The 21,753-nt window shown below is 37.8% G+C and overlaps 1 protein-coding gene across 1 annotated transcript; it reads left to right on the forward strand.

Annotated features, from left to right (window-relative positions):
* Positions 1 to 697: 697 nt before the first annotated feature.
* LOC103895171 (store-operated calcium entry regulator STIMATE) lies at positions 698 to 20,239 on the forward strand. Its single transcript, XM_009274692.2, has 8 exons — positions 698 to 726; positions 1,045 to 1,131; positions 3,013 to 3,108; positions 6,772 to 6,893; positions 12,980 to 13,092; positions 14,023 to 14,100; positions 15,121 to 15,270; positions 16,170 to 20,239. Exons 1-8 carry the CDS (start codon positions 698 to 700, stop codon positions 16,284 to 16,286), a joined length of 792 nt encoding a protein of 263 aa, XP_009272967.1. The 3' UTR covers positions 16,287 to 20,239.
* Positions 20,240 to 21,753: the final 1,514 nt, after the last annotated feature.

Here is a 21,753-nt window from a genome sequence, read left to right on the forward strand (position 1 = left end):
CCTTCCCTTTCCCCGCCTTTGGTTCCTCCCCTAAACAACCTATAGTAAGTCTTGCGCAATCCCAAAATTCTCTTCCTCTGCATCCCATACCTGTCCCGTACGTACCCTGACGCACTGACCACCTCCCTCCCAAAGATGCTCGAGCTGGCTCCCCAGGACGGGTGTCACCCCTGGCTGGTGGGGCTGAGGCTCTCCTGGAACAGCCGTCCCTTCCTCCGAGTCCATAATTTGTATTTCCCCATCTGCCTTTGGGCTTCTGCTCCTCTGGGCTTGTGGGGATGGACCTGGGATGGGCTGATGGCTCCTGGGATGGACCTGGGGCTAGCTGGGCAGGGTGTGATTCAGGCTCCCCCTCCTTTGTGGGTGTGCAGAGGAGCTTTCTATCAGATACGCAAACAATTTGTATTGTAAACTGTGTCAAGATTGAAATAGTCAAATTTGTCTGTTTTTTGCCTTTGTATGGTTGGTGTTAATTTTAAAAATGGGTTTTTAAAAATTTTTAATGTTAATAAGTATCAACCTTTTTGTGAAGGGATTATCTGACTAAAAAAATCTGTCCTGCTTGCAATTCAGTTTGCCCACAAAAGTCTAATTCGTCATCCATAAAATAAATATACTTTGTCAGAGAATATATTTGTCCTGTTGCTAATTCACTTGATTTATTTCTGGTATTATAGATTGCCCCTATATTGCGAGAATGCTTTCCAATTTGACTTTTGGTCTCCAGTGAGCAAAAGAAATGGCTTTTTCTAATACCTGCTTTACTATCGGAAATTAAATTTTCTGGATGGGTGGTCATAAAAGCTAAGGCCAATGAAATAGTGGTCGGTAATAGATTATTTTTTTCATGTGAGGTATATTGGCAGTCAGACGATGGATCTGTAGAAACTTGCAGGTGACGGAAGGGAGCCAGTTTCTTTAAAAATGTATCCTCAGAGATTGATAAAGTGAAATGCAGTTGTGTAAGATCTGATTTATCAAAGAATGTAACGTTTCTGCAAGATGATTTTCTTTCACTTTTCTATATTTTTGTGGGTTTGGGAGTTGCTGGTTGTCTTCAATTATTTTTTTTTTCCTCTTAGTAAAACGCTTCAGAGAACCAAAGCATGAAAGACGTCCCTGGAGGATATGGTATGTTTCTGCATGTTTTATTCTTACATTTTTTTGTTTCTTGCATGTTTTAGAAATTGAATGAATGATTGTTTGCTAAAAAAAAAAAAATGATGACAAGAAATTGGTGACTGACAGTGAGGAACAAAACCAGTTACAGCCTACATGAGTCAAAGAGAAAGTTACCTTCTGTGTTATCTTTCCCTGCTAGTTCTTTCTTACTAAACACTTCCAGGAATCTTTACAAAGATGTGCGTTTAGACATAAAACTGAAAGTTGTGCTTCCTCCTGAAGATGGAAACTTACAGTTGCCCTAAGATGCATCTGAACATCTGTAAGCTTACGAGAAGCTCTCAGCTGGGCTTAAACAAAATTCCATGTTCTGTAGCTATCCTACTGTGTATAAGATAGAAAACAGTATGGTAAAAGATATAAATACATAAGCCATAAAAGAATACAAGGTATAAAAAGTATATTTGTTTTTATTACTTTTAAAAAGTTGTTGGATTGTAGCAATGCCAACATAACCTGTACTAGTTTTGAGACTGCTGTAAATGTCAAGCTGTCATTCCAGTTGTTGAAGATGTCAGTGGTTTAAATTCATCTCATACAATGCTGCTTTTCATAACTAATCCTGACCTTTATTTTCTTGAAAAAATAAATACAAAATCTTGGTGTACTGCAGTCTACCTCAGCCTGAAATTCTGAGTAGTGTGGTGATAGCCTTTAATTTTTAAGCAAAGAATCTTGTTCTGGGACTTGAGTTTTGTTATTTATAGTATGCTGTACTGATTAGATAAGTAACTCACTGGCTTCCTGCCTCATCTCCAACACTCTGCTTTCTATGTCGTGCAATGAATGCAAGAGGATAAAGTTTAAGACATATTTGTCAGGGAGGGGAGATGAATTCAGGCATAAAGTGGTGTTTGGATCTGTTGGGGTGTTTGGATCTTTTTAGACATGGAAACAACAGGCAAAATGGGTGTTGGTCTGTATAAAAAACACACTATTGCCTACAGAATACTTTTGGCATGATTCCTGTATTTAACACTTAATAAAACATCCATTGGAAGTTTTGGTTTTGTGCAAAGGATGATAAAAGAATGGTAAGGGCTGGAACCAGTACTGAATCAGTACCCAAGTGTGGTTTTTTTTTTTCTATTTTCCCTGTAAGTAGCAAACTATTTTCTTTCTAACTCTGTCATCTGCTTTGGAGATAATGCTTTCAAGTTTGTAATTCTTTTGCAGTGTGGTCTAAGCTGTTGTACTTTAGATATAAGTCAGTGAGACCACTTCATGCTTTCAGGTGAAAAATATGTTGGCTTTTTAGCAAAATATTATAGATAAAGGAATCATTAGCCAGCTATTAAATTGTTCACCAACAAGCCCATGATGAGGATTTTATTTTTGTCTGTGCCATAAACTTGCTAAAAATACATAAACATAAAAGGACTGAAATATCTAGCGAGGCTGGGATACTCATTGTTTACCCATAAACTTCTAAAAATACATAAACATAAAAGGACTGAAATATCTAGCGAGGCTGGGATACTCATTGTTTACGAGGTTATTAAAGACTTAGCTAGGTTTAGTGAGGATTAGCGCTTGGATAATGCATATGATACCAAGAGGGGATGTCCCTAGACTTTAAATTTACAGTGGTAAGGTTTCAAGTTAGCATGATTTGATTTATTGTTAGCAATATTCAAGAAAAAAGGGGGCAGAATTTAAAATGGAACATTGTTAAATAAGCTAAATACAATGACAATTTATCATTCCGGTGTTCTCATTTGAAGAAAAAATGAATAATTGAGATGGAATTTTAATTAAAATAAATTTGCAATGTCCGACTGTGTTGTAAACAGTTTTGTGTGTCTTAAAAACTGTTTTTACTCTATACAGGTTTTTAGATACTTCCAAGCAAGCCATAGGAATGTTGTTCATCCACTTTGCAAATGTCTATTTATCAGACCTTACAGAAGAAGACCCTTGTTCACTGTGAGTGTTTAATTTCAGAATAATTGGTCTTTATGGAAGTTCTGCAGTTGAGTTTGATGGTGTACGTGGACGATAATGCAAGATATAGCCGAGAAACCAATTTTCATAGTAAAAATCAATCACTCTCAAAAACCTGTGGTTTAAGCTTAGTTAATCAAGGATCGGAGTTCTGCTCTTCTAGTTCATGGCTGGCAGGACCTGGGAGAGCTTTTTCTGGGCTGTATATAGATATTTTAGACCAAAGGTAACCTCTTACTACTACTGCCTCTCCAGTTAATGAATGAGGACTTGGGATGCACATTGTAATATGGGGCTGTTTACTGAAGGAGGTGCTAGGGACCAAAGGAAATGAACATAAAGTTGTGTGCACTGACCTCCAGCTGCACTGTTCACGGCAGCAAGGCTTTAATATAAAGTCAGGTTGCTTTCAGGGATATTTAGCAAAAATCATTCATGCTTGTATTTTCTTCGAAAACCTATATTAGCTACTGCAGTATTACTTTCATTTTGTTAAAAGCAGGAAATCTTGCTTGGTACCCAGGCAGTTAGTACAAAAATTAATTTTGCAATGTCACGCTTGGAGCAGCGTGACTAAGTAGATAAGCATTTCACTGTAGTATATTAAACCTGAAGATTTTATGACTAAGACCCCGTCAGGCTCTTTACAGGAGCTCCTGAAGCAAATGGTAATTGTTTGGGTTTGTTCTTGATAGAGCTCATGCTCAAAGAAGCTTACACATTCCTGGTAATAGAAGCTGTGAAATTACTTTTAAAAGCTTAGTAATTTGCCCTTTAAAACCAATCCAGTTCCGTCAATGGCATCTGCTCACTGTTGTCCTTTGGTAAACAAAGGAGCTACACAGCTCAAGGAATATGCTTGTGTTGCTTCACAAGCCTGTTTTATTTCCCGTATTCCTCCTCAGTTTCTTTTGTGTTCCTACATGCTATAAATGTGCAAGTAAAACACTGCTTTTCTCTTCCCACCAGAAATCATTTTGGTAGGGAAAATGCATTTATTTTAACACACTGACTGTGAAGTTTGTTATAATTATGACAGTTTCAATAATACCAGGCATCATTGTAGGATTTTCCTTGCTTACTGATTTAAGAATTTCCTGATCTAAAAACTGACAGGTGCAAATTGCTTTCATTCCATTTTTATATATTAAAGTGTATCTTCAAGTAAGCTAACCAAAGCATGTCTAAAGTTGTCAGTGTTTAAAGCTAAAGCTCAATAGTTTATTATAATATTTTAAAAATAACTGTGCTGTGTACTGAGTTTGCAAAATAAAAGGTTTGCTAATGTGTGCGTTCTTGTCTACATGTTTTCGTATAGTCTACATAACTTTATTTTCAAACACCACTTTTCATGTAAGTGTAACGTGACACAAAACAAGTAAGAGGGTGAGGCAGAGAACTGTTACTCACTGTTCCCAGGATAACAAAAATTACGATGTGGAGCTGTATAATTTCTCAGGCAAGGGTGCAGGTCCTCCTTGTAGGAGTAATACTACATGTAGCATGTAGCATTAACCAAAGCCACTTGTCCTTTCTTGGGAAAAATATATCTTAAGTATGCAAGTGGGTTAAAATTAGTGAGTAAAAGCAACGTTTCTGTCTGTGACCTTAATAAGAATTTTACTCAGCAAATTCAAACATGGGTAGTTTTCTGTTCTTTCCTGTTTTGTAGTTTGTGGGTTATTTTCAGAACAAAACCAGAAAATGTAGTTTTAGAAAACATTGTGGTTCAAAGCTTGGAAGGAACTACAATTGGAAGTTGCCATTTGTTAGTTTGGGAATGTAGTGCTGTAATTCAGGCAGGTGTGTGATAATATCAAAGCTGATAAAACATCTGTTAAAACACCTTGACAGATGGGTTGTTGTTTGAAGAATTTTAAGTAGAAAAAGCAAACAGCACTCTTCTGTAGTGCAGGGTACTCAGCTGGCTGTATGCGGTACACGGGGAAGTTTGTACGAACCCCAGCCTTTTACTCGCTGAACTCTCAGCCAAATGCATTTACCTGGTAGTGGCAGCAACTTGTTTTGTTGTTTGTGCTGGTGCACCGGTTACGTGTGAGCAGGATTAATGCAGTGCATCACAGAATGAGCATGTTGCCTACATGTAGTGAGCCTGATGTGCCTGGGAATATCAGGCATACTTGGCCTGTGCTGTGAGCTGTAATTTGATGTGAAATAGGTGCTGGCACATCTCCCTGCTCCTGATGGCTGCCTTCCTGTTGTAGACTTACAGCAGCCCCTTGTGGCCTTAAAATGACTTGTGTAGACTTGCAATTGCTGAGTTTCCTCTGCCAAACACTAAACCTTGATTTTAATGTTTGTCTAATACGAAGTTCATTAAAACACTGATTTGACACACAACTATTCGAAAATAAGTATTCTTTAGAAAGTTTATGGGTAAGTCTTGGCTGAAGCAAGGCGTGTCCGCTTTTTATTTTTGAGCTGCTCCTGAATGGGATTTTGAGGGTCAGAACAGCTCCTCCTTTACTGTTTTGAATGCACATATTCTGTCTTTGCTTTCCACTTTCTGATACTGTTTTGTCCACTGATTTGCCTCTGCAGCCATCAGAAGCCCGCAGGTCCCTGATTTACTATTTTTATCCCTGCAGATAAGTTCCTATAGACTAGATCTAGAGTTTACCTTAAGTATTTGGAATTACCAAATAAGAATCTCAGTAACAGGGATTTACTATGTGTCTTACAGCTGACTCTTTCTCAGCTGCTGGTTTGTTCAGCTAAAATCGGTGATTGTATATAAACCAAACTGACTTACAAAATACTCTGAATTTCAGCTCTACCGTTTAATGAACCTAAGAATTAATTTGAAACCCATAGTAATCTCTAGTTTCTTGAAGCATAGGTAAGATCCCAGAAGCTTTTCTTGAAACAATAAAATTATTAGTGCAGCAGTTGGTGTGTCCATTGAGGGGTGGTTTGGTTTGGTGTGGTTTTTTTTTCTGGGAAGGCTTGTTCCTGATTACTTCAAATGTTTATTGGACAAGAACTGAAGTGCAAGAAAGTAAATAACTTTTCTTCCTAACACTAAGTTGAAATTTGACCTAGATAGTGACTGTACTCTCTAGGCGTGGTATTCCACTGCTCATTTCTCCTTGTTGAGGCTAGGAGGGGGCTCCCTTGAGCAAGAAAAACTGTCTAGTTGTGGTGTCTTTCCCCCTCGGAAAGAAAGTGTTTTGGGTTGGGTTTTTTACTTTCAAATTCCTTGAGGTCTCTTTAAGATAACTTCTCTTTTTATTCCTTTTCCTTGTATTCCTTTGGCTTTATTCACATACAGGTTTTCCATGCAGAATGAATTGAGCAATGGTAAAAAGAAAATCTGGTTTTAATTTAAAGGAGTAAAATGAATATTGGAGTTTATATAGAGTATGCACATACACACACCAGAACTCACAAAAATAGAAGTCGGAGCTTAACTTTAAGGGCAGAAACAAAATATTGAGGTTTCTAAAACTATTTAAGTTTTAGGCTAACTGTGTAATTACAGATGTGGGTAAATGATTATTCTCAATACTCTGGCTTCTCAACATATATACAGATCTTTTATCAATCGTGGTGTTAAAATACACTGAACTTGTAGAAAATGGACCCTTGCTCCTTGTTTTTTTTTTTTTACATTTTTCCTTTCAGGTACCTTATCAACTTCTTGTTAGATGCCACATTAGGAATGCTGTTAATCTACATTGGTATACGTGCAGTCAGCAGCATTGTGGAATGGCAGCAGTGGGAGTCCCTTCGCTTTGGTGAATATGGTAAATGTTTCTGTTCTTGCACTGAAATGATTTTCAGGATAGAATCTCAGAATATTTCAGCTAGTGGTTAACTCCATCTTAAAATCATTATACAAGATTATAGTGGTCATTTTAATATTTCACTTGTGACGAGGGTTCTTTTAAGTTCTGTATCTCAGCATGCCCCTTCTGTGTTAGAAAGCTCAACAAGTCTCTAAGCATTTAGTGAGTTTGGAACAACTGCTTGAATTTTTTTTTTTAGGAGTGATTGAACAAATTATGATATTGGCTAACCTCCTGGAAAAAATAACAGCATGATAAATTTCCTCTGAAACACTTACAAATAAATGATAGCTGGAAGGTCATTTCCTATTAAAGCTTTCACTGAACCACATGCCGTTGTCTGAAGATACGAGCTAAGAGTTCTGCCAGCCCTCTTTAAAGTAAACAGCCACATACCTTCAGTGAAGAGAATGGCAAGATGGCCTGTGCTTGTCCTCAAGTAATGATCACTGGAACTCCTGCACGTAGGGCTTGTATCATTGATGAAAAATGCATGTGTCTTTCGTACAGGCTAAGGGATAGACTAGTGAAATCACTTTCACGTGAAGTTGTGGGTTTTATATCTTCCCTTATGTTAGCCACAGAAGTCCACTGATCTGCAGAAATTGTGGATTTGCAGACGCAGTTGAGTATCATACATACTCGACATCGACATTTAATTCTGTTCAACCTGTTATTTTTCAGATTGCTTAGTCTGGCTGGTTGGGAATGGAAGTTCTCTATAGATGCTAAAAATTACATTTGAAGCTCCTTGAGGTAGGAATGGGGGAGAGGTTGCCTCACAAGAGAGCTATGGCTCTTCATCAGAGAGAAAAACAAACAAAAACCCCTATGGTTTGGGGGAAAAAAAAGTTAAAATAATGTTTGCCTGACAAAAGTCAAAGCTTTCATAGCGGTTTCATAACTATCATTGGTAGGTTTTTTGGTTTCGTAGGTTTCTTTGTTTTTAATGATCCTAAGTGGCTGACAGAATTAAGAATAAATAAGGGCCTTGCCAAGTTGAAGTACTTTAAAAGCTTGGGAAGTTTACAATTAAATCAAATAGCATTAATTGCTATTTGCTTTAATGTCAGATGTTTAAAATAGAGATGATGACAAGCATCTATCTTAAGAGAAATAACTGCCTATACCATTAGGGCATTTTGTGTTAGATTTATGTACATTTAATGTGTATCTTTTAGGGTACGGTTTATGACCATTTAAGCTGTTTAAATCAGCACTGCCACAAGCCTGTTTATCTGCTTTTTTCACCTCATGCCATGGTCCAATATTTCCACTCTTTTCCTTGGACTGGTGTACATCTGACTCTTCAGGGAACTGATTCAGAGAGCTAAACCATCAGAAAATTCACTATATGTGGAAAAGTAAATAGTTCCTCCAGATCAGTCCCCATACTTGGGTCTCTAAGGGATTAGGTAAGCACCAATGCACAGGGAAGGGAAAAGGGCAAGGAAAGAGCCGAGACATTGCTGAGCAACAGCTTCTGACTGAGCTTTGAGACCTATTGCCCAAAGTCCCTTTTTCTGATTGTTGATTTGGATTGAAGCCATTTAAAGATGTTTGGACAGCTTTCAGCCCATGTAAAATTGGCTTTCCACTCAGAGAAAGAAGCTTGGTGTATCTATTACAATTATAGGTAGGTACTTGTAATCATGTCAAATACTAGATTTTATTTCTTCCTAATAGCATTCTGCTTTTTCTTGTGTAATTTGTTCTCCCATTTTAATGTCCTTTTAACAATAGGCGGTCTGTGTGGATGGGGAGATATGGGAATATAGTCACTCTCCTGAAATTTGTGTCTATCTCTTATTGACTTCCAAAATGAACCTGTTTCTATGATTAGTTAGTTATGAGGCATCTGTGACTGCAGTAACTCAGCTCTTAAAATCAACAAATGAACTTGTGTTCTGCTGCGGAGGTGGTCTGTGACTGATCCATTGTTGTCATTTTGAGTTAGATCTGAAATGCCTAAACTTGTTTGAGTATTTCTTCTGTGTGTGTGTAAGCGATGTATGAAATTATGTAAGTCCTCTTTACTTAGTTGTTCTTTCCAATATCAGATCATTTTATTAGTGACTAACTTTCTTTTCTGTATCTTCATAAATGTGCTGTCCTGACCTTAGCGTGTTTGTTTTTAATCAAGCTATCGTAAGGACTATTAAAAAGCATATTGTAAATCTGTGTTTCCATTAATCATGTGGGAGAGGCTTCTGCTATAAAGAGATCTAGATAGCAGATGGAAAGTTATTAGTAATGGCTGTGCAGTAAGGTTAGACCCTATGTAACAAATCTGTCTAAAAAGGACAAGTTGCACTGGATTGTTTGCTGCCCTCTTCTGTTAAGTACTACTCTTGTTTCTGAAGTGAAAACCCTCGTATCACCATTTTATTTAAAATTTTTCGCTTTGGCCCCAAGAAAAGTCTTGTCTTATTTTTCATAAGATTCTTTAAAATAATTAAAGTAGGGTAGAAGAGGGGACTAAAATGCAGTCCTGTGGGGTCGCAAGTGTGTTTAGACTTGTGGCATTTTATCTGAAGTAGTAAAGTCAAGTCCTCAGCTTGGAGATCAGTGTGACTTCAGTTTGTTTGCAAGTGTGGGAAAACAAACAAGAGCCCCCCCTCCCCAACCAAGTCTCTTTGTTTGATTGAGTGATGTTGTTTGTGTTTCTAGAGCCTAAATAACCATTTGTCTCAAGTTAATTCTCACTGTGAGCTCATTTCCCTTCTTAGCTCTATTACTTGATCCCTGGTGATTCATTACTTGAAGCTGTCACAAAAAATAGCAGTCTCCTGCTGGTTTGCTGGTTTTAAAAGCCTGTTCTTTGTATGGAGGATAGTTTTTAAGCATAAATGCCTCAAGGACAGAATGGATACCAAAATATCAGCATTCATAAATGGTTGCTGTTGATACAGCAAAACAGCACTGCACGCTGATTTACGAACAAAGTAGCATGACGCTCCCTCAAGGGCTTTTTTTATGTCAGAATTTTTAAGTTTATTAGATTTGTCTTCATATTTCCAGTTTTGTATTTTCAGATTCATTACCTCAGCAGCTGGGTTTTAATAGAAGTGCAGAATCAGTTAATATATTTGAGTATGTAAAGAGGAGAAAAGCAGTCATGATCTGTACTGAAAAGAATGTTCCCTGCGTTCTCCTTTCCTTCTTGTCTTAGGCTACTTTAGCTGCTGCGAGTAGAAAACAGGTGTCTAAATCCCTCTTGGTGACAATGAACTCTGGCAACTGACTCGTGCTGTGGTCTCTTTGCTTGTCTTTGCTTCTCAGATGGCAAAGCTTAGAAACTGTATTTGATGCATCTTTTCCCTCGAGCTCTTTGCAACTTGCAGAGCAACTTACTTATAGCCATATAGGGTAGATAGCACTTACTTTAAAACTTTTTTAAATTTATTTTGAAGTAGTTCTGTGAGTTGGCATTTTCTTAAGAAAATTTCTCAGGATTTGAAGAACAGAGAGAAGTTATGGGATAGAGGAATCACAGGTATTTTGTCTATAAACGTGACTCTACAACGTGGGTGATGAAAGTAGCATACACTAGTATAGACCAGTTTTTCATTGCCCAGCATTTTCAAAAAATGCTGTTACAGTTGTTACTGCTGAGGATTCAAAATTTTTCAGTTTCAGTCTTAATGCGCTTTTCTTGCAGTAACAAGATTTCTACTGATTTGTTAGTTTATTCTAAACATGTAATTTATACATGACAGGTATAAAATCAGAATTCAAGAGAGGCTGTCAGAGACTTCAGAAATGAAATTAGAGCTTTATGGCTTCAACGTTAACTTTAAAGTTCTAATTTGAGTTTGTGTACTGAATCTTTGAATGTACAAATGTCCCAAATAATCTTGGGAACACCTCCTGGATGTGGTGACGTTAACTTCTACTTTTTCCCTTGAATTGCATAGTTTATAAAATCATAGAAAAAATTTGGTTCGAAAGGCTCTCCAGAGGTGATATAATCCAACCTCTTGCTCAAAGCAGGGTTTGAGCTAAAGCTTTGTTGTTCAGGGCGTGGTCCAGGCCAGTTTTTAATTTACTCATGGTTTGAGATTTAAGAACCCCGCTGAACAACCTACTCTAGTGCTTAACCACTCTCATGGTGACAGCTTTTTTCCTTTATGTCAGAATTGTATGTCCACGCATCCAGTCTATATCTCCCCAACTTGTCTACAAGGATACTCCCGGGAGACTGTCAAGAGACTTGGTAAATTCAAAGTAGACAGCATCCCTGTTATCCCCACTTGTAATTAGAGCTGAGACATAATTTTGTAGATGCGTTAGGGCACACAAAAATCCTCAGATAGAATTTAGTATACACAACTTCTAATTTCAGTCATGTACCAAAAAAAAAAACCACCCCAAAAAACCAGTGTGCCCCCCCCCAAAAAACGTCATGGAACAAAATGTTCATCGGTGATAGTGCACAGCACTCTTAATACAGAGTTTCACAATTTTTGGACATACAAAATCTCACGTGACAGAGTTGGAATACATGCAAAATTGCTATAGCTGTCTTTGCTTTTAGGAATTAAATACAGATTGGAAAAGAGCTTAGAATAAACCGGTAAAGTTTCAATGGTAAGTCTGTAGCTAAAGCTAGATTTTTTTTTTCATATTTGCTACTTAATGAAAACTAGAAAATGCTAATAAAAATGTGGAGTATAGAAATTAATTGCTAAAATTTAATTCAGGCCTTGTATCTTCAGAAGAATCACGGGTGTTCAACTTTGAAATACTGGTGTTTCCCCTTTCAAATTTTCTAACTTATTTTTTACAACAGAAGCCATAAACTGTAGTATATAAGTGTAAAACTTGAGCATTTTAACCATTTTCGTCTTGGACTATTGAGTGTTGATACTAGCTCTTACTGTAAAACTTGTTTAGGAAGTTTTCTTTGTTTTGGACTCCAGTCTAATTTATCAATTTCTCTTCATAGCATTTAAACAGCAAACAGTAAGTCTCAAGGCTATTACCAAGTATTAATACTGAAAACCTTTCAGAAATGTTCCAGAAAAGGAAGTAGCAACTATCCATTATGCATTACAAATACATAAAGGCATCTGAATTTCCACTGCCCATTATTCATCCCCAGGCTAAAAGTTTTAAGCTGCCTTTGAAGATGTTGCAGAAGACTATCGTGAAGACTAAAGAGCTAACACTCCCCTCCAAAGCTTCCTTTTGGGTTTCCAGTGAAGTGGTGCTTTAAGGTCACCTGCAAAGCTTGTTAGGCATACCAGTCCTCTTTTTCCCTCTTCTCTTTTTTTTTTCTTTTTTTCTCTCCTTGCTTTCATAGAGTATTAATAGTCTACTTCAGTTTTCATGTTCAAATATTTGTGGTCTTCATTCTGTTATGGCAGATAATGTAACGCACTCAGGTTTTCACTCTGCCACAATGGGGTGCAGCAGAATTTCAAACCCTTTCAGATGGCAACTAAAATGTGATCTTAATATTTTGTTCAATTAAATTTTTCATAGCAGCTTTTGCACCTGTTGCTTCAGTTATGATTGGTTAGTTATGATAACTAACTTTGTAGAGAGGAAAAATATGTTTAAGGTAGCCTAGGGAGAATGGCAGAAATCATCACGTTTTCGGTAGCCTAGGGAGAATGGCAGAAATCATCACGTTTTCCCCTCAGCCTAAGCAGATGATGTTTTTCTCCAGCTATGTTTCCCTTAAGTTTTCCCTTTTAAGAAACTTCATACTTCATGATAGAGGGTCAAAAATAACAATTTGATGAGAAACAAATGTAATGCAACTATATCTGTTTTGCTTTCATCAGATTATGTAAAACAGTGAGTGTATAAACCAGGTATTGCTGAATCGGATAGTCCTGTTATATTCAGTTTCTAACTGATACTTTTTGAAAGTTGGGGTGAGGCTGAGGGAGGGAAAGGAGCAGCACTAAGGAAATTGGAGAAGGCACTTTAAGAGGATATAGCTGCCCTGCCTCTTCTAATACTGCTTTTCTAAAATGTTTACTGTGAAGTAAAATCAACCCTATGATATAGCGAATCTTTCTTCTTCCCTGCAGGTGACCCAGTGCAGTGCCGTGCTTGGGTGGGCCAATGTGCTCTGTACATAATGATTATGACATTTGAGAAAACCATCATCATTATAGTGCTTCTTATACCTCAGTGGAAGGAGGTTTGTATTTTTGCAGCATTTTACAGGCAAATGAATTTCAGGTGGAAGCTGTAAAGCAATAGACTTCTAACTGTTTATTGGTTTGGCTCAAGCATCATAACTGTCTACAGTCAATGCCATTTAACTCTCTGGTGGTGGTATGTTCTTTTAGCTTGATTAGGATACTGCTAATTAGGCTTTCTGGCATCCATTGCCGGGAATATCCTATCATATTTTGGAGGGGTTTTATATAATGCAATATATAAAATTTTATTCTGTCTCCTTGTCTGAGTGCTCTTAAAGCTACTAAGTGGTTCTTCCTTTTCTTAATTCTTTAACCCTTACTTAAAGCTATTTTGTATTGCTTCTTGTAGTATTTTAAAGAATTTTCTTTGCCTGACCTTGTTGATAGATCTTAAACTGTAGAATTTTAGTAATTTGCAATGGATTAGTGAAGCCATTGCTGATGACTGGATAAATATTTATTTTGATAGAATCTGTGCAACGTAATATTCAAAGTGATGGTGCGTGGTCTTACAGCCCATTAAAACCAGTTGGTCCCTATTTTATGCTCTGGACTACTCTGGGAACTCTGTCTTCTCCTTACTGTGTGTTTTGTGAAATGCTGGTCTGTTTAAGTTTCCTAAAGATGGAACTTAAAACATGTTCCTGGGGAGCATGGAGCTCTAAAATGCTCAAGATGATTCTAACACAGCTCTTCAGACTTCTGTAAACAAAAATGACAAGAGATCAGTTTCTTGCCAGCCCCGCTTACTTATCTGTAGTAATTTATAAGCTGTCCTAAGTACTTTCCTTTTCTACAAAGCTGTCCTTTTTTGATTCATATGAATTATTTCTGTAGTGTTAGCTAGTACATGAACAATTGCACTTACTAATCCAGTTATGTGCACATGCTGCCATGATCTGAACTTAATCTTTCTCTTTTCACAGGTGGCTTTATTGAATCCTATAGAGAACCCCCAGTTGGAGCTGGCTATCGTCATGCTGATAGTTCCCTTCGTTGTTAATGTTAGTACAACTTGCACGCTTCTGTGAGATGTTTACTTGGGTATCTTTCTGCCATGTGTTAATTAATTAACGTTAGTCCTTAAAGCACAGTGTACCTTGGTGCTTAAGTTAATTTTTAAAGAAGAGTGTTAAAGAATGGATAAAATGTCTGGATACATAGATTTTACAAAGCTGAAATCCATATTGAGCTAAGTAACCAGGCTCAGGAGAGGTGCAGAAATGCCTCATAGACCTCTTTGGGCTGATGACTTCAGTAGACTGAATGTAATACTGAAATACTGACATAGACATTATAAAATTACAATGAAATTTGCTTCAGGAAACAGTTGGTCTAAGGATAGCTGTACTGCAAAGTATCCTGTGTCCTGTGTCTGCTAATAGTGGCTGGCCTATGATGGAGCAGAGGAAAAGGGCAAGTGTGCAATGTGCAATCCCAAAGTATACTCTTCCAGTAACCTGGGAAGTTGGTCTAAGGATAGCTGTACTGCAAAGTATCCTGTGTCTGACCATAGCTAATAGTGGCTGGCCTATGATGGAGCAGAGGAAAAGGGCAAGTGTGCAATCATCCTTCCCAAAGTATACTCTTCCAGTAACCTGGGATTTAGGGACTAGAGCCAGAGGTGGTGGGTGTCCTTGCATTTAATAACTGCTGGTGATTTTTTTTCTTTCATTAATTTGTTCAAGCGTGGATTTTATCCTTTGAGAAACAAAAGTCTGTTGCACTAAGATGTCTGCCTAAACTGTTCACGTTTCTACATGAAGAGTTAATATATGATCACTCTGAATAGCAGCTACTTTTCTTAACTTTCTTTTCTTCTACAAAGGAATAAAGTAGCTATGTTCTAGAGCATTCATGCATTGTGTAATAAGCCATGGGACTGTATGCCTATACAAGATTTTACCTGTATGGCCAATTCAAAATTATTGTCAAGTTTTCCTAATTCTGTCCAAATACTGAGCGAATGAACATATGCTACTCTAAGGAAAACTGAACTGTCACTTCCCCCTTCTCTTTAACAGGCATTAATGTTCTGGGTAGTAGATAATTTTCTTATGAAGAAAGGGAAGACAAAAGCTAAACTTGAAGAAAAGGAAGCAGGACAAGATTCAAGAAATGGAAGTAAAGTCCGATACAGGAGAGCAGCATCATATGAAGAGTCCGAGTCAGAAGTATGTAGAGTTAATTATTGCAATTAATGCAATATGAGTCCAGTTCATCGCTCATACCGTTGATTTAATTGTAACACTGTCAACTCAATTTTGATTTTCTTTGCATGTACCTCTAACAGTAGTTCCTAGAATTTGCAGTTGAAAACCAGTTAAGAAAAATGGCATTGTTGCACCACTCATGGTAGTTAATTTCCTTCCAGATGGGCAGGAGGACATAATAATATATTTAAGTATCACAGGTGAACTGTTACAAATGATTCTAAAAAAAACCCATATGAAATACAAAACTAATAGACAATTCAAATTCAAAGGGAGGTTAATAGCTTAAAGTGAGAGGAAGCTGGTGGAGGCAACTGGCCTGATTTTGGAGAAGTATATACAACCTTGTGTTAGCATAATTTTATTCTAAATTATATTAAGTGGGCAGAATTCAGTTCACCTGCAGGATGGGTGGTATCTTTTGAAGGTAAGTTGTTTTAGCTTTAGTTGGTTAATGTAACGTTTCTGTGTTACAGACAGTACTATTTATATGGGATTTTCTTTAATAGAATGACTGCCATATTACCAGTGTGGATGGAAAGCTTATATATTCTCTCTCATTTTAACAGCAAGCCAACTGTTCTGGAGGTGCTGGAATCACTTCTTTCGGTTTCGAGTCAGTCATTGTAGTAGAGATTAATACGCATGCATCCTTCTTCAGAATTTACTGGAGGTTCCAGATAGGATGTGTGATGTTGTTTGATAGTACTGGCAGTAAATCCAAATTATGTCCTGTGAGCTCTTTCTTGAGCAAATAATAAGGTGCTTTGCAAGCATAAAAAAAGTAAAAGGTTAGTAGTAGAACGAAGAAAGAGTGTGACTTTGATCCATGTTACTTAGAAGCTGTACTTTGTTTTTAGATCCTTATTTCAGCAGATGATGAGATGGAAGAATCGGATGCTGAAGAGGACCTGCGTAGACTGACCAACTTAAAGCCCATTAAGAAAAAGAAGCATCGTTTTGGTCTGCCTGTATGACACATTCCCTGACCTGTGTATTTGCAGGTTTCATGGCAAAAACTTCAGTCAATGGGTTTTAATGTTGCAGTTGCATCTCCCTTTTCATACAAACTGACTTAAAAGCAAGGTCTACCAACAGAATGCAAACGGTTGGAAGACTTCCAGTTCAGTTGCACTACAGACACACTGACCAATTATGCAAGAATGTCTTTTCATCACATGTGAAAAACAGTGTTGTTAAGGACTAGTCGCTAAGGGGATTTGTATCTGACATTTCAGAGAAGATCATAGAAAACAGATACAGCAATCTTCCACTTACAGTTACTGATGATACAGTTTAAGCTGTTCTCAAAAAGGCATCAGAATGAACTAAGCTAAAGGAGTGTGTTCTATGACTAAAACTGGCTTTTGCAGCATAATTCCTAGAGCAGAATAGTTTATGGTTACAAACTGTAACTTAACGTTATTTTTTTAAGTACAAATGTTTACTTGCTACCGGGTACCTATGGAACTAATAGGTGGAACAAAGATTTTTTTCCGAGTCTCCTCGAATCTATTTGACTATTTTATATTTAAGTTATATTTTCATACAGTTGTATTTAAAGATTCTCTTTGTCAGAGAAAAGGGTGCAGTTCCCTTTTTTTTGTGCAGAATAGGTCAAAAGATTTGTAGTGAAAATCTTATTTAACGTTGTGTCCTGGTTTAAGACAAAGGGATTGCAAAGGGAAGAGCTCTCTGTCACTGCTGAAGTCACCAAATATCACTAAAAATGCAGTCCTAAGTGTGCTTTTGACCACATAATTTGAAAATACCATTTTTAATAGGAGGTGGTGTTTGCATATTTGACAAACGTGCACTTTAGTGTATAACAAAAATCTGTTGTGATAGGTTATTTGTGAAATGAATATCTATGGATGACTCTATTTCTGTTTCTGCAAGTCTCTTGTGCATACCTCTCAAATAACCCAAAAGAGATGGAACATTTCTTATACTTTTCCTTATATAGGGCCTGCGGTACGGGACTGTGGTCTGATTGAAGCAGTTGTGCTACAATATAGCAAATAATTCTGCCCCTTGTTTTTTGTTGGAAAACCAATCTTCTATGTAATGTGCTTTAAAAAAAAGATTTCTCCTGTTTAATTTCCAAAAAGTCTGGTTATCCTTTAGTATTTAAAAAAAACAAACAAGAGGTATAATACAGTTGTTACTGCAGAATTTTTGTGATTTTCAGTGTCTTGTCTTCTGATAATTGGCAACGTGTGCTGATCTGAAACCCAGCAGACATGTTTTCAGTGGCATCCTTTTGCTTTGCGTATTTTCTAAATGATTGTTTCCGACAGCTTTCCTTGCTTAGTTAAACCTTGTGCAGGACAAGGCGATGTGTCAAAGAGGTGACAACAGACCTTAATTGCAAATCTGTTGTAGTATCTGGACATCAGAAATGTTCCAGGCCTTAAACCAAACAGTTTCATTGGAAAACTGCTCAGAACTTTTTAAGATTTTTTACATTTTTTTATAGATTTAGTAGGTCTTAATGTGATTTATTACCCAGGCCACTTAAATGGGGTTCTTGGGCCTTAGTAAATACTGAACTGTGCGCTCCCGTACTTACTTTCACTATTCCAGCATTCCTTTTCACTGCTTGGCTGCCGAGGTGAACACAATGTTCTGAGACTTCAGGTACACCTCAGCGTGTCCAGCCGGCTAGAAGGGACATTTTACCAAACCTAACGTTTGCGAGTTTAGTTGAGCTGCTGACCTCTGTTACTGTGCACTGAAATGTAATAACTGCAATAAGTTTAAGTACTAGTGTTTCTTTTAGACTAAATCTAGAAACTAATGACAATGGAAGCTTAACTGAGTTATTCTGAAATGGGGGGTGTGGGGGGATGGGGAAATGTCCCTAATCAGTGTTGCCTCTGTTTTAGGTTTTTTGGGTTTTTTTCATTATTGTGTGACTTGCATCTTCTCTTGACTATTTACCACTGGGCGGGTGCGTATCTCCAAAAGCACAGTACTTCAAGGAATTCATTTTCATCAACAGAATAGTCTCATACAGCTCTCTCTTCCAAAGGGATTTAAGAGCTAGGACTGGCTCTTGTCGCAAATGTCAGCATTTTATTTTTTTTAGCATAGGATTTGTTCTATTTCAGATAGTGAAATAAAGCTATTCAACATGTGCTACATACCACTGCACAGCCATCGCTGTCCTCGTCAACCACCAGAGATAACTGAGCAGCGCACACAAATTTAACTGTACGAGCTTTCATTTTATCTTCCTTTTCCCTCCTCTTCTCCAGTTACTTAAATTATCAAAATTATTTCTAGTCTCATGTTTAGTCTGTGAAGTGTCAGTATAAAATTATGGCCTTAATCATGTAAAAATATTTGTTTTGAGCAGACCTCAAACTTTTTGACCAAGTACAAAACAATGTAAAGCACTATGGAGCAGTTTCTTGAAGGTGGTTATAGCAAAGGTATACGAATGCCTAATTTTTCATGTCTTAAGTGCTTAAATGTCACTTGGTTTGAGATTTTGATATGCCTAGCAAGATGATGTAGTAAAGCACTATGAGCCAAAGAGACAGAAGTATTTTAAATACCACAGTAGTAACAGGAGGAACATATCTTCAGAGGGGAAAAAACAGCTCTAACTTTCTCTACTAAGATAAAACTTTTATTCACAACCTCAGCCACATAACAAAAACCAAGGGTTTTTTCTATTCGTTCTTTGTTATCATGTGAAAGAGATGGAAAATATAAAATTGGCAGTTTTCCTCTTTGTAAGATAAAAATTGGAATTCTTGCAGTAGGTACAAGTAGGACAGGTGCTCGTCTGAAGAGCTTGTATGTGTGAGAAGGAAGTATGTGCCTAGTGCTTCGCTATGTCTTACTGTTTGTTGAAATGTATTGGCAGTACAGTCTGAAATAAATTTTTCACAAAGAGTTGATCCAGTAATAATATTACAACATGACGATGTTTGCATTATCCTCAAATTGGCGCCCTAAATTTATGCCTGGTAAATGTACTTCAGGACAACTCATAGCAAAGGTTTAATTCAGGCTGTGCTTAAAAAAATGTGATTCTGTTTAATGAAAATAAGCTCTGTAGTATATGCCAAAGTAAGAGAAAGGGATTGTAACTTAGAAAAGAGACACAGAAGTATTGGTGGAGATCAAATTTTCCACGGATGGTCAACCTAAATGTATTAACTGTTTCTAGTATCCGACCTGTGACACATCTGCATAAACTTCAAACACTGGTGTTGTCTAATACGTGGTTTTCAAGTTCTGGCTTTAATATGTTCAGGTCCCCTTGTCTTATTTTAAGTAGGTAAAAGCTGTATGTTAATGTTGCTAACTAAAATGTACTATAGCTTTTCTTCAGGGAAAACTCAGAAATTGAGTTGCAAATTAGAGCAATGCAAGGTGATCCCCTCCGGCAGGTGTCTGCTCCGATTCCAGCTGTGCCTGGGGAGGAGGCCTGGGCTCTCACGCTCCGCTGAGAGCTGAGCATCACAAGGAATTTCTGCCACTGTGCTTGACTAACCCACGTTTGCAACTTTGCTGTGCTTTGTACAGGAGAAACCAGTAATGAAAGTGAATAAATTCAGCCACATCAAGTCAGAGTAGATCTACAGCATAGGCGTGCAAACTTTTTTAGGTAAAGTTTCCAGTTCAATTACTGAAAATGACTACTATGGTTTTACAAAGTAAAACTGCAGTATCTTTAAAAAAGGGACTCTTTTGTAGGTGTGTTTGTCTTGCGTGGGTATCCGTCTCAAACTGAATGTTGGGTTTGTTTGTAAGTAAATTCAGAGTATAGCCTATGTGAGCAAAACCAACAGCTGTATTCTGCTGCCCTCTGTTTGGACCATATTGTTTAATCAGTGGTGTTACCTTAAACTTTTAAGGGTATCTGATGTAATTACATTGTATAATGGTTTACAATAAAGTTTGACTTATTACAGATTTGTACACTTGTCTTATACTTGTTCTCTTTAAAAGTGTGCGTGTTTCAATGTTTATAATGTGCCATTTTGGGAAGCAGGTTTTGCTACTGGAGTTTAACTTCAGAACTGCAGATCTAATTTTTTGCACTCATGTTGGTATTAATTTCAATATATTCATTTACCTTAATAGCAAGTCCCATTTCAGTTGGAGGGACCACTATTCTTAAGTAGCAAATTTTGTTTACGAATCCTTGCAAGCTCCTCTCGGATCTGTTCCCTGAGGAGGGTTTTCACCTTCTGCGTATGCTCACATGGAGAATAACCATCTGTATTTTCATACTGAAAATAAAACCTTCGATGTGCACCCTGAGAACTCCTGAGATTGCAGAACATTTGACCTGAGGCCTTCTGGAGTGTGGGATGTTGTTAAAATGCTTTAATCACACAGCCAATTATCACAGCCTGCTTTCGGCTTTTTAAGCAAAGCCAGACCTTTTGCTCGTTTGCAACGTGAATGTGTAAACTTAGAAATTTCTGAGTTTACCCCAAATATCCTGTCCCTTGGCAGAGGCATGGCCTAATTCAATAACTCATTAACCTGTTTTATCTTCTGTTCCCCTTCTGATTTGTTTGCAGCAGGTAGTAGAAATGCAAGCTGAGGGAAGATGTCTGAGGGTCCTGTTGCGAAGTTTGCTTGTGCAGTGCCTTGTACCACAGAACTCATGTAGTAGTACCTCCTCGGAGACAGAAAAGGGCCACGCGGGGATGTCTAGTTCCAGGACCAAGTAGCTTCTGTCCCCTATCTCCAGAGAGCAACACGCTGGAGATGACCAATGTCTTCCTTGCTTACTCTAATCTCTGCTACTTCCCAAAACCATGCAAAAGGGGAAGGGGGAAGCAGTGCTGGTTCTTTTCTGTCTGATGAAGACATCACTCCTACATGCTATCTATGTGGTGCAGAGTTGTCTCTTAAGCTCCAGGGAAGCAGCGTCTTTGATTACCAAAGTGTCTGCAGCAAGCGCTTGGATTCCCTTATTATACCCAACAAAATGAGTGTAGCCTAGCTTGATTTTTTTTTCTGTTTTGTTGGGCAGGAAGATGCCGTTTTAACTCTCCAGGTTCCCTGGAGGTATGGCAAGGTATCTACCATCAATTTTCCAGAATGCTGGAGGAATGAGGAGGACCATGTAGGACAAGAGCTGGCTCACTGTGAAGCTGTAACATGACCATGTGCAGGTGATGGATTTTTTTTTTTTAGGCTGCAAATGGCAAGAGGTCGATACCTTTATGCCAGAATAGAGCAGAAATCCTGTTCTTGGTGAGCTGCTGTTGCTATCGCTCCTTCCTATCTTGGTGGGAGCAGTTTAGTGTGTTCTGCTGGGCTGGACCTGCACAGTATTGATCCACTACTACCCCTGCAACTCCTCTATAATGTTTGCCCATTACTTTCATTACTTCCCACCTACTACACACAAGCAGCCCCATACCCACTGCAGCCTTAAAGGGAATTCAGAGAATAATCTTCAACCTG

The sequence above is a fragment of the Aptenodytes forsteri genome, unplaced genomic scaffold (assembly GCF_000699145.1).
Source record: "Aptenodytes forsteri isolate BGI_AS27 unplaced genomic scaffold, ASM69914v1 Scaffold528, whole genome shotgun sequence".
Lineage (NCBI taxonomy): Eukaryota > Metazoa > Chordata > Aves > Sphenisciformes > Spheniscidae > Aptenodytes > Aptenodytes forsteri.

Coding starts and splice junctions, on each gene's coding strand:
- LOC103895171 (XM_009274692.2), top strand. CDS start 698: ATGCTTTCCAATTTGACTTTTGGTCTCCA. Junction 727..1,044: donor AATTTGACTTTTGGTCTCCA/GTGAGCAAAAGA, acceptor TGGGTTTGGGAG/TTGCTGGTTGTCTTCAATTA. Junction 13,093..14,022: donor TTATACCTCAGTGGAAGGAG/GTTTGTATTTTT, acceptor CTCTTTTCACAG/GTGGCTTTATTGAATCCTAT.